Raw genomic sequence first — 14,905 nt, 5'->3', positions numbered from 1 at the left:
AAAAAAAAAAAAAGAACAAACATTAAAAATTTTTATAAGTTTGCAGCTACTGAAAATTTTAATTGTAGCCACATAGAAAATCATTATAGTTTTATAGTATAATATTAAGTGAGCAACACAGGATAGAAATTCCTTGTACTCTGTAAGGATTAGATGTAGCACTTCAATTTGGAGTAACATGAAAATGCAATGCATGTGAAAACTTAATTGAAAGAAATATATATGATTTTTCCCTATGATGTACTTTTATGTAACTACTAAAAATTACATGAACTATTAGATTTTTGAAGGAATAAATTTTAACCTGGTAATAACGAAATGCAGTATGGGTCTGTAATACTTTGTTATAAAGTTCTGAGGCAAGCCTGTCTATCCAGGGTCTGTAATATTATGCTACAGACATACCGTCATTCACTTTTTAGGAGCTATCTTAAGTTTACATTTGGGGCATAACTGTACATCTGTTTTTGAATTCCTTAATTTAGTAACAGGTAAAACTTGATGATAATATTATTTTTTCTGTTAAAATTATTTTACTGTGTCCATATAGTTTTAGTGTGTGTGTGTTTCTGGGTGAAGAGTTAACACAATTCTTTTTCTGCATGAAACTTTGATCTTTGCTTAACTCTCTAGCTCTCTTTCCTTGAAAACATGTAAAATTTGGAATGTCATCTGTGTTTAGTGGGCAACATTGCTTTTATAGTAAAAATTATTCTGGGTCTGGACGGGGAGAACTAATACTTGATGGAAGGCATAACTTTGGGCATCCTTGAATTCAAGACTTTTTTTTAAAGTTTTATTTCATTTTTGAGAGAGTGAGTGTACATGAGTGTGCAAGCAGGGGAGGGGCAGAGAAAGAGGGAGAGAGAGAATCCCAAGTAGGCTCCATGCTGTCAGCATAGAGCCCGTTGCAGGGCTCAGTCTAACAACCGCAAGATCACAACCTCAGCTGAAATCCAGAGTCGGACGCTCAGCTGACTGAGCCACCTAGGTGCTCCGAATTTAGGACTTTTATAGTATGCATGACCACTGTGGGGTATGGAGTTTTGATTCCAGAGTGCCCCCCAAATCTGTCCCATATGGATCTCATCTCCTTATGCCTGAACTGTTAGACTGCTTCAGGGACTTGGCAGAAGAAAAACATTTGATGCTGCTCTGGCATACTTAGTTCATCACCTTACATCCTACTGAGCAGTACCAGTGGGAGCTCAGATGGTCTGTGGTCTGCATGTTTAGTTCATCCCAGGACCCCTCTTGTGTACTCTAGTAGTATAAAACTACAGTTTTTAATTTTCAAACAGAGAAAAATGGTATTTTAGCTTCATATTAGTTAATTCATTTAGTTTTAGCGGTATTTTGAGAACGTTAAGACTATGAGTCAGGACACATGGCTTTTTGTGTCCTAGGTTTTTAATAATGGATTATATTACCTTCGGAAGTCAATCTCTGAAACTCAGTTTCTTAAGTGGTAGATAAGAAATTTGACCAGTGTCATTTCTCATATCCTTTACAACTCTAAATCCTATAGTTCTTTTATTTCTTATCATATGTTAATTTTTAATCCTCTTTTATGGGGGCATTCCACATTTTTAGCCTGGCAGATGATCAGATGGCTGAAAGCCTAAGGTGCTGTAGTGTACATGCTTTCAAATTTTGATTTTGGAACCAAGTTGTCAGATTATGGCCATATAGTTCCAAAAGAAATATTTATTGCCTTTACAATAGAATTTAATTTAAATTAAAAATACTTTAGGAACTTTGGGAGGAGAAAACAGTGGATGTTTGGGAAGCTTTTGATTGTTTCATCTCAACTTTGATTTATAGGTTGTGAACTGGCTTGAAGGGCCTGGATCAGAACAACTACGAGCCCAGTGGGGGATTGGAGACTCCATCCGGGCCTCCCAGGCACTGCAGCAAAAGCACGAGGAGATCGAGAGTCAGCACAGTGTGAGTGCTTTTCCTCTGCAAGTTACAGTGCTGTGATTACTGTGCATAATCAGCATATGTGGTACTAAGAGATAAGTTGCTGTAAACTTTAGCACAGGACATAAAGTATAGTATGTTTAATATTCAGAGGCCATAAGGTACATTTTGACTCCTTACTATGTATTCATTGGAAGTTTGGTTTTGCGTCTGGCTCCAATCCAGTTTAATTGTATATTTTTATAGAAACATAATTCATGTGAAAATTTTTTAATTCATGGGAAATTTAAAAAATTACAGTGACAGAAGAAAGAGTGGTAGTACAAAAACAGAATCTTCATCTGTAGTCCTGCGACAGAAACTATGATCCTTAAATCCTCAGGGAGGCTGTCCCTGTCTTATTAGGGTATATACAGTGCAATTAATGCCTGAGAGTAATTCCAGAATTGTTGCATTAGTCACAACTGATGGAAAATGATTGCAGAGGGTACAGGATATCTTTCCATTCTTTGTGCGTTCAGAGGCTCTCGTTTGTATCTGTGAAGGGGATGATCAAACAAATCACAGTTATACAATTAGCAAATAATCTATAGGCAGATTATAGATAATAATTGTTCAAAAGGGTTTAAAATTGAACAACTTGTATATGGAGGAAGTTGATATATGTTAAGCCCCTGCTTTGTTAGAGTTAGCTCTTCATTACTGAGAAAGTGATCATTCAGTTGTGGATCAATTAGCTCACCCCTTTTTTCCCTCAAATTGTATTTCTTATGGTACTTTCGATAGATTGACTAGAAAATTGGAAAAATAAATTGAAATACATTAATTTCTACTTTTGTAGGTTATGTAGCTTAAATTGATTAGTTTGCGCACACATACACACAGTATTCAACCTTACATATAATATGAAGAATAAAACATCTTTCCGTTAAATAGGTAATAAAAGAAGCCAGCACCCCCCCCCAACCAACGTCCCCAAAAAGACAAATCCAAGTGATCAGAATACACTCTGATTGGATTTATGTGTTAATTGGAAAAAAGGTCATGTGTTCAGGGGTGACTATAGCATGCATCCTGATCACTAGGATCTATAGATAATAGAGAACTGAAAAAAATTGATCAAAAATACTTTTAAACTCTGGACCCAGATGAGATTTACAGGTTATCTGAACATCCAGTTTTTTTCTTTCCCCTACACCTTCCCCAGTTGAAGTGAAAATTGTATAGTTTTAAGGGCACCTGGGTAGCTCAGTTAGTTAAGCATCCAACTTCAGCTCAGGTCATAATCTCACCATTTGTGAGTTCAAGCCCTACATCGGGCTCTGTGCTGACACCTTGGAACCTGCTTCACATTCTGTGTCTCCCCCTCTCTCTGCTCCTTACCTGCTCATACTCTGTTTCTCTCTCTCTTAAAAATAAATAAACATTAAAAAAATTTTTTTAAGTTGTATAGTTTTAGTTGGGGCATCTGGGTGGTTCATTTGGTTAACCTCCTGACTCTTAGTTTCGACTCAGGTAATGATCTTGCGGTTTGTGAGTTCACGCTCCACATTGGGCTCTGTGCTGACAGTGCAGAGCCTGTTTGGCATTCTCTCTCTCAAATAAATAAAATAATTGTATTAGTAAATGTATATTTTAACTAAATGAGATTAAAGAATAAATGTTGAATATGCTTTTCTCAGGAATAAATTTGAATTGTTGACCAAGTATCATTGGCTCTTTACTAAAGGTGTATTTTAACAATATCTGACTTAATTATTTTCCTTCTTAATACATACCATTCTGTTTAGTTTTTTATATTTTTTTCATTATAATATTCCCCAAATCAGCTTTACTGATCTGCAGTATTGGCAGATAAAATACACACTGTTCTCTATAGAATTTGTAAACTCACTGAATAACGTATAAGCAAGAGGTATCACAAGATTTGGATTTGGAATTATCTAAAGATAGTGTATATATTGTCAGCAATTTTCCTAATTAGTACTTGTAAGAGATTTAAAAATGAAATCCTGTAATTGAAAAAAATACGTGTATTTTATACATTTCACAGGTTCCAACATAATGTGTTTTCCTTTTATGCTAAAAAAAATTGAATAATTTGTATTTAGCTTATAACCTTTGATGTTCCTGGTATTTTTTAAATAACTTAATGCTGTTGATATTTTTGGCATAAACTATGACTCATTTGAACCCTGTGGATTGTTCTAGAGCATGTTACTATAGTATAACTCTATCCTATAATTTAGTTATCCTATAATTTAATTTAGTCCTTTGAAAACAGGGTTTTTTTTTTAGTTCTTGAAAACAGTATTTGCTATAGAACATTCTAGACTTCATCTAGAGGATTTAGTTATAAGAGTATCTGCAAAATTTTTTAAATAAAGATGTGACACATGAGGGTCCTAAAGACAGGATTTATCTATACTTTATTATTTTTTTAAGATGTCAAGAATAATTATAGTTAGAAGTTGGATTATATACCTATTATGAAGAACTTCACAAAAGGAATTGAAAAGTACATTTTATATTGCATATAGTGTGGATGAAATTACAAAGGGTATACATAGAGGTTCTCGTGTTTAGATTTTTATTTTTGTATTTTTATTTATAAAGTTTGAAAGTCATTTAAAGAAACACATTGCTGGGGTGCCTGGGTGGCCCAGTTGCTAAGCATCCAATTCTTTTTTTTTTTTCTTTTAATGTTTGTTTATTTTTTTGAGAGAGAGCACAAGCAGTGGAGGGGCAGAGAGAGAAGACACAGAATCTGAAGCTGGCTCCAGGCTCTGAGCTGTCAACACAGAGCCTGATATGGAGCCGGAACTCATGAACCACGAGATCATGACCTGAACTGAAGGTGGCCACTTAACCGACTGCGCCAACCAGGTGCCCCAGAATCCAACTCTTAATTTTGGCTCAGGTCATGGTCTCACGGTTTGTGAGTTTGAGAGAGCCTCAGGCTCTCTTTTGACAGTGCAGAGTCTGCTTAGGATTCTTTCTCTCCCTCTCTCTCTGTCCCTTCCCTGCTTGCACTCTCTCCTGTCTCTCTCTCTCTCTCTCTCTCTCTCTCTCTCTCTCTCTCTCTCTTTCTCTTTCTCTCTCTTTCTCTCTCTGCTTCACCCTCTCTCTCTCTCTCTCAAAAAATAAACTAAAAAAAAAAACAAAACACATTGCTTATGAATGGCTCTTGTTTACTTGTGCACTTGTTTACTTATATGAAATCAATATAAAATTCCAGAATTTTTGAATTGTAAATGATCTAGATTATTCTTAAAAATTTTTTTTAAATATTTATGTACTATTGAGAGAGACAGCATGCAAGCAGGGGAAAGGCATAGAAAGAGGGAGTCACAGAATTTGAAGCAGGCTCCAGACGCTGAGCTGTCAGCACAGAACCAATGCAGGGCTCAAACCCACGAACCGTGAGATCATGACCCGAGCCAAAGTCGGACACTTAACTGACTGAGCCACCCAGGTCCCTGGATCTTTTAGACTACTCTAATGATACCATCACCTTATTTTTATACATGAAGAAACTGGGAGAGAGCATTTTTTGATGAATGGGTAGCTGGGTTTATACTCATAAAATCTTTTTCCTCTGTCTGCATCTCTGTACTTCTCTTTCTGTCCCTTTCTATATTTCTCTCTGTCTTGCTCACTTGCTCACTCTCAGAGAAAGCTACTGGATTTGATATGCTTAAGATAATAGATAATAACATTTTTTTTTCCATTTCTGTCCTCTTAGTACTTGAGGACATATGCATATATATTGATGTTTGCATTTATAGACATGGTGCTCAAAGAAAAGAATCATTGATGACTTAATTATGGATCTCATTTTAAATGATGTGTGACAGTCAGTTTCAAAATTGGGGGGTGAGGACAAATAGGATGGACGTATAGAAGAAACAGGATTCGCCATGAGTTGAGTTGATAGTCACTGAAAATAGATGGCACAGAGAGTTCATTATACTGTTTTTTCCAGTTTTTAATATATTTGAAATTTTTCATTCTAAATGTTTACAAAAGAGAATTGCACTTTTTAAACCAATAAGTGGCACTACATTGTCACCTTGAGAATAGATTGATGCAGGATGAGTATATTAGCTTATGATCTGCTATCTTATTAAAAGTTTTCTTTTTCTCTTTGCAAGTAAAAGCACATCATAGGAATATGCAAAAACATAAATCTCTGATGCTTTAGGATTCTGTTTGTATCCCCCATCTCACAGTGCTGACTTCTGGTTTCCAAAGAGAAGACTGTTGTGTTGTGCCTTCTAGTAAGCAGCAAAACAGATGTACATGAAGAGTGAACATCCACTTCTCCTGAACATATTAGCCTTCAGTGAGCTGGCAGTGTTTCTCTCCGCCTAAATTAGGATTTGTATTTCTTGGTAAAAGCATAAATACCCATTATTTCACCAGCTGTGCATCACCACCAATTGCCACATGATTCCAGTGTTAATCCCGATGACTCCCTCTGTCCTAGTATGTGAGCATTCAAGCTCATTCCTTATCTGCCGCCTGCATCCAAATTACAATGTCTTGGAATTGAGGTGTTTTTTTCTATGAAGTAATCCTTTTCTGGGCAGTTAAATGTTTATAAGAGGTAGACCAGAGGATGACCAAACCTGAGCCGAAGGCAGCCTGTTCACTCAGTGTTCTATAAATTTTATATTCTATTTCTTAGAAAGAAACATTTTGATTAATTTGAAGAGAGAGCGCACGTGCATTTTTCCCCTTACATCCCGGGAGACTGATTATTTTTTTTTTTAGGACAGGTGCAGTTCCTGATAAGAGTTTCTTTAATTTCAGGTGTTAATTTCATGAACCAGACTAGTTTTGTTTGCATCCTTGTTCTGGTTACTAGGGCCTTTATATTCTAAGTTCAAACTAGGGAAAAAAATCAGCTTTAGTATGGTTGTTCTGTGAACCCTAGTGGTCATAGGAGTCACCTGAAGTAATTGTTAAACTTGCTGTTGCAGAGCCACATACCAGCAGACTCTGATTTAGTAAGTCAGGGTGGAACTTAAGTTTTCTTATTTTACTTATTTTTTTAATGTTTATTTTTGGGAGAGAGAGAGACAGAGAGACAGAGTATGAGTGGCGGAGGGGCAGAGAGAGAGAGAGAGACATAGAATCCGAAGCAGGCTCCAGGTTTCAAGCTGTCAGCACAGAGCCCAATGCGGGGCTCAAACTCATGAACTGCGAGATCATGAGCTGAGCCAAATTTGGACACTTAACCTCTTGAGCCACGCAGGCACCCCACTGTGATGTAGATAGATCTCACTGTAAGAAATACTGATCCAGGGCGCTAATCTTTTACTTTACTATTTTACTCTGTATCATTACTTATTTTTTCAAAGAATTGGTTCTATTTATTTAGAGCCTAAACTAAATTTGCAAGTACTGTGGAGAAGATTGTGAAATTCCTTTCTATTTGAAAACGTAGTGATATTTTTCTCAAGTAGTATTTTCTTCTTTAAATCAATCTCTCTTAATCTTGTTTAAAAAAATTATTCACATTTACACCTTTAATTCATTTGAAATTTAATATTGTATGGTGTGAGGTAGGCTCCTGTCCGCCCCCACCCCCTCTCATGGACATAACCAATTTTCTTAGCATCATTAACTAACTTGTCCAGTAGTTCTCAAATATGGCCAGAGGATCTCTGGGAAGAGAAATTCCTGAGATTCTATTATAGGGTCCACAGGGTCAAAACTATTCATAATACTAAGGTGTTGTGTTTTTTACTTGCACTCTCACAAGTGGAGAGTAGAGTTTTACTACAGTCTGGCTAGGGGTTTATCAATTTTGTTAATTCATTCACAGAACCAGCTCCTGGTTTCATTGATCTGTTTTTGTTTTTTTTTTTTATTTTGATCTCATTGATTTCTGCTCTTTATTCCTTCTTCTGCTGGTTTTGGGCTTTATTTGCTGTTCTTTTCCAGCTCTTTTAGGTGTAAGGTTAGATTGCATATTTGAGACCTTTCTTCCTTCTTTGGGAAGGCCTTGATTGCTGTATACTCTCTCTTAAGACCACCTTTGCTGCGTCCCAGAGGTTTTGGACTATTGTGTTATCATTTTCATTGGCTTCCGTGTCCTTTTTAGTTTTCTCTTTAATTTCTTGGTTAACCCATTCATTCTTTAGTAGGATGTTCTTTAATCCTCGAGTATTCATGGTCTTCACAGATTTTTCTTGTGGTTGATTTCGAGTTTCATAGTGTTGTGGTCTAAAAATATGCACAGTATGATCTCAGTATTTTTGCCCTTGTTGAGGGCTGATTTGTGTCCCAGTATGGGACCTATTCTGGAGAATGTTCCATGTGTACTTGAGCAGAATGTGTATTCTGCTGCTTTAGGATGAAATATTCTCAATATATCTGTTAAGTCCATCCAGTCCAGTGTGTCAGAGCTATCGTTTCCTTGTTGATTTTCTGCTTAGATGATCTGTCCATTGTTATCAGTGGGGTATTGAAGTCCCCTACTATTATGGTATTATTATCAATGAGGTTTTTTTTGATTAATTGATTTATATATTCGGGTGCTCCCACGATGGCATAAATATTTACAATTGTTAGATCTTCTTGGTGGATAGACCCCTTAATTATGCCCATCTTCATCTCTTGTTTCAGTCTTTATTTTGAAATTTAGTTTGTCTGATATAAGTATGGCTACTCCAGCTTTGTTTTGATGAACATTAGTGTAATAGTTCTCTATCCCCTTACTTTCTGTCTGCAGATGTCTTTTGGTCTAAAATGAGTCTCTTGTAAGCAGCATATAGATGGGTCTTGTTTTCTTATACATTCTGATACCCTGTGTCTTTTGATTGGAGCATTTAGTCCATTTACATTTAGAGTACTGAAAGATACAAATTTATTGTCATTGTGTTACTTGTAGAGTTGGTGTTTCTGGTGATGTTCTCTAGTCCTTTCTAGTGTTACTTGCTTTTGGTCTTTTTTGTTTTGACTTTTCTCCGCTCAAAGAGTCCCCCTTAAAATTTCTTGCAGGGGGGCTCCTGGGTGGCTCAGTCAATTGAATGTTGACTTCAGCTCAGTTCATGGGTTTGAGCCCCACGTCAGGCTCTTTGCTGACAGCTCAGAGCCTGGAGCCTGCTTCAGATTCTGTACCTCCCTCTCTTTGTGTTCCTCCCACGCGCACTCTCACTCTCGCGTTCTTGTTCTCTCTTTCTCTTTCTCTCTCTTTCTCTCTCAAAAACAAATATTAAAAATTTTTTTTTTTTTTAATTCTTGCAGGAGTGGTTTAGTGATCACAAATTCCTTTAGTTTTTCTCTTGGAAACTCTGTCTCTCCTTCTATTCCGAATGACAGCCTTGCTGGATAAAGCATTCTTGGCTACATATTTTTCCAGTTCGGCACATTGAATGTATCCTGCCACTCCTTTCTAGCCTGCCAAGTTTCTGTGAATAGGTCTGCTTCGAACCTGATCTGTCTTCCCTTATAAGTTAAGGACTTTTCTCCCCTTGCTGCTTTCATAATTCTTTTCTTGTCTGTATTTTGTGAATTTGATTTGACTATGATATGCCTTGGTGATGGTCGGTTTTTGTTGGATCTAATGAGAGTTCTCTGTGCTTCTTGGATTTTGATGTCTGTGTCCTTCCCCAGATTAGGAAAGTTTTTTGCTATGAATTGGTCACATAAACCTTCTGCCTCTTTTTCTCTCTTTGTCATCTTCTGGGACTTCTATGATTCAGATTCCTCTTTAATAAGTCACTGAGTTCTCTATGTCTTGTATTGTAATCTTTTGCCTTTGTTTCTCTCCTTTTTTCTGTTTCCTTATTCTCCATAACTTTACCTTCTGTAATGCTGATACTGCTCTGCTTCATCCATCCTTGCTGTCGTGGCATCTGTTCAAGATGGCATCTCAGTTATAGCATTTTTAATTTTGGCCTGACTAGATTTTTTTTTTTTTTTTTAATATCCACAGAAGGGGATTCTGTGGTGTCTTCTGTGCTGTTTTCAACCCCAGCTTGTATTCTTATTATCATGGTTCTAAATTCTTGTTCAGGCATTTTACTTACATCTGTGTTAAGTCCTGGTTGTCATTTCTTCCTCTTCTTTCTTTTGGCGTGAATCCCTTCATTTTTTCATTTGGGAGGAAGAAAGAAAATTAATGAAAATTTAGAAATTAAAAAAAAAAATCAAAGCTAGATCCTAGGTGTCTTTCAGTCTGCTTGTTGAAAGAAGCTTGATAGAATAGAGAAAAAAAGGGAAAGGAGAGAAAGAAAAAGTAAAAAATGTAAAAACTAAAAAATAGAATAAAATGAAATAGAACAAAAAAATTTTAGTTATAAAAAATAAAAACATTTTTTCTCTCTATCCAAGAAAGAGCAAGAAAAGAAAGAAAAAACAATTTAAGCAAAAACAGAAGCAAGGAAAACGAGCAAATAAGTGAACCTGTGAACAGAATGAAACCCAAATGAAGTTACATCCAGTTTCCCCTAGAACTGTAACTATGAAGCACTCTATAGTTCATACATGGAGCAGGTGGAGTGACTTGTTCTGGTCTTCTAGGAAATGTGCTTGGAGGGCAGGGTGCAGTTGGGTGGGGCTTGGTGTATTGGCTCTGTTCTCCACTGGGTGACACTGCTTAGGCTACTGGGGTGGATCAGTGTGGTGCGCATGCTCGTGTGCACATGTGTGTGTGCAGGAGAGGTGGAAATGGCTTCACCCAGCTCCCTAGTCTCTGCCATAGGAACTTCGTGCCCTCACCAACCCACAATCAAGCACCTCTCCTTTGTCTCAGGCCTCCATCCACTCCCTGCCTCCACCCCATCCGTGTCCCAGCTGTCTGCCTGCCAAGCAGCACCTCCCTCCAGTGTTTTATCTCAGATGGGGTTGTGTTTCAAAACCTTACACTTCAGAGACCTCTGTGGCCGGACGCCTGCCGACTCTGTGGTGGAGGGTCTTGCTGAGCAATGGCCAGGTGCCGGCTTGCCCCAGAAAAAGTTCATGCGATCATGCAGTGGCAGAGGTTCAGAGATTATGGCAAATCACAACACATAGCTGGCCCCAGGTTTCGCTGCACTATGGCATCTTTGTCCCAGTACCAGCAAATGTGGCTTCTCTGTGGGGTCCACTGGGACCTTTTCCTTTGGGGAGGCCATATGGCTTCTACCAAATACTTTCCAATCAGGGGAACCACTTCTCCCCATGTGGCACACGGACCTCTAAGGCTCTGCTGTCTGCTCCTGGGGATTTGCCGTACTTCCTCACCAGAGCACCACCAGGCACTGAACTCCAAGACTTCAGACTCTGTGCTCCACTGTTTATAGAATCCTGGTGGTGTTGAAACCCTCTCCCTTCTCCCTGTCAGTGGTTTTGGGGAACAGATTACTTATTCAGTCTTCCTGTGAGTGTTTTCACTCTTTCTCTCCAGCTACTTTCAAGGGAATGCTTTTCTTGCAGGACCCCAGTGCACCACACTTTCCCCCTTTTCTCTGTGTCTTCTGTCTGAGAAAACAGCTCCCTGCCCTCTACAGCTTTTCTCTCCCCCAGTTCACCTCTCTGCACTGCGTACCTGCTGAGTTCTGTGGCTCAAGTTATATAGGCCGTTGGGTTAATCCTCAGGTCAATTTCCTAGGTGTTCAAAATGGTTTGGTGCTGATCTAGCTGCATTTTAAGGACAAGATAAGCTCAGGGTCTCCATGCTGCTCTGCCATCTTTTTTTTTTTTAATCTTTTTTTTTTTTTTTTTTTTTAATGTTTGTTAATTTTAGAGAGACAGAGTGCAAGGAGGGGAGGGACACAGAGAGAGAGAGAGGTGGGAGGGGGGAGTCATGGAATCCGAAGCAGGCTCCAGAATCTGAGCCATCTTCGCAGAGCCTGATGCGGGGCTCAAACTCACGAACCATGAGATCATGACCTGAGCCGAAGTCAGATGCTTAGACTGAGCCGTGCAAGCGCCCCTGTTCTGCCATCTTAACTCCTACTCTCCGTTAACCTTTAAAATCACTGTATGGGGGCACCTGGGTGGCTCAGTTGCTTGAGCGTCCGACTTCGGCTCAGGTCATGATCTCATGGCTCGTGAGTTCGAGCCCTGCCTCAGGCTCTGTGCTGACAGCTCAGAGCCTGGAGCCTGCTTCAGATTCTGTGTCTCCCTCTCTCTCTGTTCCTCCCCCGCTCATGCGCTCGCTCGCTCTCTCTCTCTCTCAAAAATAAATAAACATTCAAAAAAATTTTTTTAAATAAAAAAAATAAAAACAAAATCACTGTATGGTTTAAAAAGTATTTCGTGTATGGTAGTATATAATTAAATTTATATGATAACCAATAAAATAGGTAAGATAGATAATAGTGTCATCAGTGTTGTGTATAGAACAGGGTTTCTCAACTTTGCACTATTGACACTTTGGGCCAGATAGATCTTTATTGTAGGGGCTGTCCTGTGCGTTGTAGGGTAATTTAGCAGCATCGCTGGTCTCTACCCACTAGATGCATTAGCATTGTGCCTCCTCAGTTATGGCAGCCAAAAGTGTCTCTGGATATTGGGAAATGTTCCCTATGAAGCAAAATAACCTCCCATTGAAAATCACTGCTATAAAGAAAGAAACTGGTTCTGAGAAATTAAGCGACTTAATGAAGATCATACCTTTTGTAAGGAAAAAAGACCTTGAGCCTGTCTTCCAAATCCAGTGTTTTTTTCACTACATCTGACTACATCATCTGTATAATAATTTTCAAAGGTTTCATAGTAGTAGTTCAAGCAATAAAACAATGTGACAAATAAGCAAAACCCAAGTTTTAGGTACAGGGCACAAGAGTAGACCACATTTAGACCAGTACCTGTTACCTAACTTAATTTAATGTCAGCTAATCTGCAGTATCTAATAGAAAGCATCTTACATGTTCATTCAGTATGTATTGAGCACATACTATATATGTCACATATCATTCTATGTTCTTTGGTATATAACACTGTCTTATAATATAGAACTTAAATTTATATTGGGAAAGAGGGAGGAAAGCAGATAAGAAAAGACTTTCAGGAAAGGCCTCTCTGAGGAGATCACATTTAATGAGAGACCTTATGCAGGAGTAATTCAGGCAAAAGGAAGTTCAGATCTAGGACACAACTGAAACCCCGTAGGCAGGAGCTTACTTGCCATGGTAAAGGAATAATAGGTATGTCTGTGAACAAGGTAAGGAGCCACACAAAACCATGTTTCTGGAGGGAGTTCGGGCCAAAGCATGTTCACTTAGCCCATGGAAAGGAACTTGACATTTATTTTAAATGTTAACATGAAATCATTGGAGGGATTTTGTAGAAGAGAACTGATTTATGTTTTTAATTTTTTTTTTAATATTTATTTTTGAGAGAGATTGCGAGCAGGGGAGGTGCAGAGAGAAAGGGAGACAGAATCTGAAGCAGGCTTCAGGCTCTGAGCTGTCAGCACAAGAGTCTGATGCAGGGCATGAACCTATGAGCCTTGAGATTATGACTTGAGTTGACTGAGCCACCCAGGCACCCCTGATTTATGTTTTTAAAAGATCATTGGCTATCATATGGAGAATAGGGACAAGGGACAGACAACAAAATAGGAAAACAAGAGACTAAGAATGGAGGCAGTAGATGTGATGAGAAGTTGTCACATTCCTGAGATTGAGCCAGTAAGACTTGCTCTTGGAAGAATCAGGTGTTTGACCTTAGCACCTCTGAAGAAGGGGAAAACTGGGAAAGAAGCAGGTTGAGAGGCTTAGAACTAGTAGCTTTGGAGACAGGTTAAATTTTAGGTGTGTAATACTCATCCAAATGGAGATAGCTAGTGGGCAGTTGAATATCAGCATTGGATTCAGGGAAGGGGTTAAGATAAGAATATTAATGTGGGAATTACCAGCGCATGGAGGTTACTCAAAGACATGGGTAGGTGAGCTCATCCAAGCCCAAAGAGTACTGATTTAAAAAGAAAAGAGCCTTTGGAAAGCTGAGCCCCGGTCATCCTAAATTTAGAGGGCAAAAAAGCAGGAGGGCCAGCAGAGGAGCTGCTATGACTCAGGGAACTAGAGAAAAAAGGCATTTCAAGGAGGAAGTGGTTGCCTTTGTCAAATGCAACTGAGGGGCCCAGTAAGATAAAGACTGAGAATTTGGTAAGAGCAGGAAGGACAAAATCCTGACCAGAATGGATTAAAAAGAGAATGGGAAATGAGAAGGTAGAGTGAGTGTAGAGTATTTATTTAAGGGATGGTCTTGGTCTTAAGGGTTTTGGGGTTTTTTTGTTGTTTTTAATTTAAGTTAATTTATATATAGTAAAATGCACCTGTCTTAAGTATATTTTGTTTTTAAATATAAGATACTGCATTTTATTTGTATGCTGGTAGAAATAATCCAGTTGGAAAGAGTGAGTTCATGATGGGAGAGAGAAGATAAGTGCAAGAGCAAGGCCTTATGTAGGCAAAAGAGGGCAGAGGTAGCACGAGTGAAGGGGTTGGCTTAGATGCAGAGTCTGTTTGTGTGCTATTTTAGCAGGGAGGGCAAAGCATAGGGCTGCAGAAGGAGGGAGGGTCATAGATTTGTTGGTAAGAAGATGGGAGAGTTCTCTAATTGCTTCCTAGTGAAATGAGGCTAGATTTTTAGAGTGAAGAGAGGGAAAGGGAGTGGGAATTGGAGTAAAGAAAACAAATAATCGGGAGAATGATAAAATGAATTGACTAGAGAAATGTAATAGGATTGCTGAAATTCTATTTGAGGTTATATATATTTGTATATTTTCATATAGAGAATGTGTATGTGTGTATTTTTTTTTAATTTATCTTTATTTAAAAAGACAGCTGTTCACATAGTTGTTATTATCCAGCTATGTTGCTACTCTGGTATAGATACACAGTAGGCACAGAAACCCAGGTCTGAGGATTCTGCAGGGGAATCTGATGAAAGGAAGAGAGCAGGGCATGAGCATGGGTCTTGCCTTGGGAGATGGTTATATAGTCTCTGACCAAAGATAGACATGAGGACATGAGGCTCT

General features: G+C 38.4%; 1 protein-coding gene across 5 annotated transcripts in view; it reads left to right on the top strand.

The window, feature by feature from the left end:
• The window catches only part of SESTD1 (SEC14 and spectrin domain containing 1), a 155,132-nt gene that overhangs the window by 116,837 nt on the left and 23,390 nt on the right, over positions 1-14,905 (top strand). For all 5 annotated transcript variants that reach the window (XR_003418773.2, XM_053215390.1, XM_027055383.2 and 2 more), the window contains one exon: positions 1,825-1,947. Coding sequence is in view for 4 of the 5 variants with exons in the window: in XM_053215390.1 (XP_053071365.1) it covers positions 1,825-1,947 (123 nt within the window). In the remaining variant the exon portion in view is untranslated. The remainder of the gene's footprint in view (positions 1-1,824; positions 1,948-14,905) is intronic.

Source organism: Acinonyx jubatus, chromosome C1, assembly GCF_027475565.1.
Source record: "Acinonyx jubatus isolate Ajub_Pintada_27869175 chromosome C1, VMU_Ajub_asm_v1.0, whole genome shotgun sequence".
NCBI lineage: Eukaryota > Metazoa > Chordata > Mammalia > Carnivora > Felidae > Acinonyx > Acinonyx jubatus.
This window is presented reverse-complemented; position numbering and strand designations above follow the sequence as displayed.